Source organism: Notothenia coriiceps, unplaced genomic scaffold (genome assembly GCF_000735185.1).
Source record: "Notothenia coriiceps isolate Sejong01 unplaced genomic scaffold, NC01 NC01_scaffold00005560, whole genome shotgun sequence".
Classification (NCBI taxonomy): domain Eukaryota; kingdom Metazoa; phylum Chordata; class Actinopteri; order Perciformes; family Nototheniidae; genus Notothenia; species Notothenia coriiceps.
In genome coordinates this window covers 177,122-180,351 of record NW_011338261.1, presented here as the reverse complement: position 1 = coordinate 180,351, position 3,230 = coordinate 177,122, and the positions used below count along the sequence as shown (strand labels likewise).

Below are 3,230 nucleotides of genomic sequence, written 5' to 3'. Positions count from 1 at the left end.
ATGTGTTTTTATGCCATTTTTGTCATTTTGGTTAAGAAAAATCACTTGTATAATATTAAGTATTATACTTTGGTTCACATTATAAATATTTTATATTTAATTTTTCACTATTTATAATTGTAGACATTTTTTTTACATTTAGAAAAAAAAACGTTTCCCCATAGGATTCCATAGAAAATGCATGCAGTTCATTTTTGATTTTAGTGCAAGCTTGGGGTAGTAATACAAAACTACAATTTCTTAAAATGTAAATAAAACATTTGAATGGCATGATATCCAAAACATGTTTTTTGAGGATTAGCCGGAATATGAAATGATAAAAAAAATGTAATTACTAAGATACTTCAAGAAAACCACCTCACCGGGTCAAACAAGACCCACTTATGCATCTAAGGGTTAACGTGCGCTGCGCACACATTGCTACTTTAACACAGCACTCTTAAAAAGTCCCCTCTAGGTAGCGCCAACGGTCCAAGTCCAGACTTGATCAAGTACAATGAAAGAAACGTAACACATTTTCCTTGGTCTCTAATACTTACAATTAAAACAACAAAAGGCCTCAATGTGGTGTTTTTAAATACAGATCTTTCTACATTTCACCGCATTGTGTCTCCTGCTGTCTTTGCCTGGACATAAGGCACGTGGATGTGTTTAGTTTGGAGTGCAGCTTCCTGGACCAGCCAGTGACTCAAGTTTCGCCATCTATTTGTCTCTTCCTCACTTGGAGAATTTCTGCATCTCTGCAAAGAAGTGTAGGAAAATTCAAAGTTAAGGAAGATTGAAAATGAGACATTTATTTTTCATTAATCTGACTTTGATTTTGTGTTACCTTTGTCAAGATCAATGACTTTAGGCTGAGTGCTAGTGTGGACCTTCTCTTTCAGCAGGTTGTTCTTGAAGTCTAAAATCACACAGCAGAAAGTCAAAACACACACACTCCAGGCAAAAGCCACTTTCTTCATCTTTCCTTAATCCTTACCAAGTCTTTTCTCTCCTTCAGGCTCCAGACTGCTCACATTGCCATCAGCAATGTCCATCTCAAACTCTTCTGAGCTGCTCTCACTTCTGCTTGACCTATCACAGTATGATATAGACAATTGAGTGTGTTAAATGGTAAGACAGTCATTATGTGAGTGTGTTTTCTGTGTTCTCACCTCATAGATGGTTGAGGGTAAAACTCTGAAACCAAAGAAGATAAGATGAGATTTAGAAATGTTATTTCAATGTAAATCTACAGTCTGACTAAGATACAGCAGCTCATACCTTTGGTTTTACGTCTGCGTGTGATGAGGATGATGATGAGTATAATGAAGGCCAGGAGCAGGAAGGAGGTGAGGACGTAGCCCAGCGGCATCAGAAAGTGGTGTCTCTGGTCGGGCAGGATAACATTGATGACTCGCGGTGATTCAGCCTTAGTGGTGTCTGAGAAGTGCAGAGATCACAACAGTCACCATTTAGGGTTTACAAATAATATAAACAACACCAGACTTTACATAGAACATAAATGAGTAACACATAACTTCCATTTACCTTTCAATTATCTTTTACAGTCACAACAGTTACCATCTTATGTCAAGATGGCCCTATTGATACATTTCTAATTACTCTCATTTTCCTCAAGAACAACCATAATGCTTTAGCGTTGGAGTAAAAATGTCTCAACATCTTTTCGATGGGTTGTCATAACATTTGGGACACATTCATATCCTCCTTTGGATGAACTGAAACGACTTTGATCATCCCTTGATCTAGCATCAGGTGTAAGATATTTGTTTATTATTGAGAGCTAATCAGATAATGTTAGCATGCTCATGTTTAGCTCCAGTGCTAAGAAGTATAGCCGCACATAGAAGCTAGCAATGAAGCGAATAAGTACGTTTCTGTGATATAGTGGATTACTACAGGGCTAAATAAGTATTATATATTCAAGGAAATTATTTAAGTAAGATATTGTGATTATTCTTTATGTATAACATAAATAACTGTTTGGTAATCATGACAGAACAACTGTCACTTAGTATATCATAACCTCTTTTTTGCACACCAAAAGACTGGAATGTTGAACTTAAATTCATCTTGACTTTTTTCCCAAGGGAATATTCGGTTTAAGTTTAATGTGTGTTTGCAGTGGCACACTACATGTAATGCTAGGAGATTTCAAGCCCAACAAAGAAAAATGTCACTGTGTGCTGAGGCTGCATGTGTGTGAGTGTGTGTGATGCCACGTAACCTTTGTGATAGATAGGTGATATGTGCGTTACTGCTGACTGTTGAGATGCATGATGGGGTTGGGGCTTTAGGGTGCTGCTTTCATTTTTGCTTTATTGAAAAAACTGCAAGGCAAAAAGCAGCTGTGGACCTCAGACTCGACACATTTAAGCCAAAATGAGATCCAGACAGAAAGTCATGCTGTGATTTACTTTTCCTGGCAGTAAAACACAGAAAATAGAGGAGAGGAAGAGGAGTGAAGGAAGGACAGAGCAGTGTGGAACAGAGGAGAGCCAAGGGGGCGGAAACGGACAGCAAGATGTTTCTCCAGAGGTTTGCTTTGAAAAATTAAGCTAGAAAAGACCTTGATCCCAAAAACACAAACTTAACACGGCTGTTCTGCAAAGTACATGAAAACAACATTTTCTTTAACACTACAAATCCCCTGATCCTTTTGTTTGGTTTAAAGCCATTAGATGCTGACTCGTGCTCGGATGTGAACGTGTGTGTTTTTGCTTGGACTTGTTGCCCTGTCNTTTTTATTAATAAAGAAAGGTGAAAATATAGTGAGAAAAGAGATGATAAAAAGAGTGAGTGAAAGAAGCGGGATGAAAATAAACCAGCTGAGCATGTGGGGATCCTCGGAGCTGGACAGAGGGAAGAGTGAAACTGAGCCAAAGCCAACAAGGCAGCAGACAGTCAGAGAGGGCAACCAGGAGCAGATAAGAAGATAGAATACTGAAGTAGACTTAAGTAAAGAAACTGCGAACACACTCTTACACTGGAGATAAATCATGTATGCATCTTGTTTTTAACCAATAGAATGACTGCATCACTACAGCTCGGGAGTAAGTGAAGGATTAATTGTGTGGGACCTTCAGATACAGTCTTTACACTGTATCCGAGAGATTCCACCGAAATGAGATCAGAGTTGGCACGCTATCAAACACACACACACACACACACACAGACAGACAGACAGACAGACAGACAGACAGACAGACAGACAGACAGACAGACAG

General features: G+C 38.6%; 1 protein-coding gene across 1 annotated transcript in view; it reads right to left on the bottom strand.

The window, feature by feature from the left end:
• LOC104942999 (matrix-remodeling-associated protein 8-like) overlaps nucleotides 1-3,230 on the bottom strand; it is an 8,906-nt gene that overhangs the window by 550 nt on the left and 5,126 nt on the right. Inside the window, exons 8-12 of the mRNA XM_010768319.1 lie at nucleotides 1,264-1,422; nucleotides 1,155-1,179; nucleotides 980-1,074; nucleotides 830-901; nucleotides 1-740 (exon numbers count right to left, since the gene is read on the bottom strand). The exon at nucleotides 1-740 is cut by the window's left edge and continues 550 nt beyond it. Of these exons, the coding sequence (XP_010766621.1) occupies nucleotides 718-740; nucleotides 830-901; nucleotides 980-1,074; nucleotides 1,155-1,179; nucleotides 1,264-1,422 (374 nt within the window). The 3' untranslated portion in view covers nucleotides 1-717. The remainder of the gene's footprint in view (nucleotides 741-829; nucleotides 902-979; nucleotides 1,075-1,154; nucleotides 1,180-1,263; nucleotides 1,423-3,230) is intronic.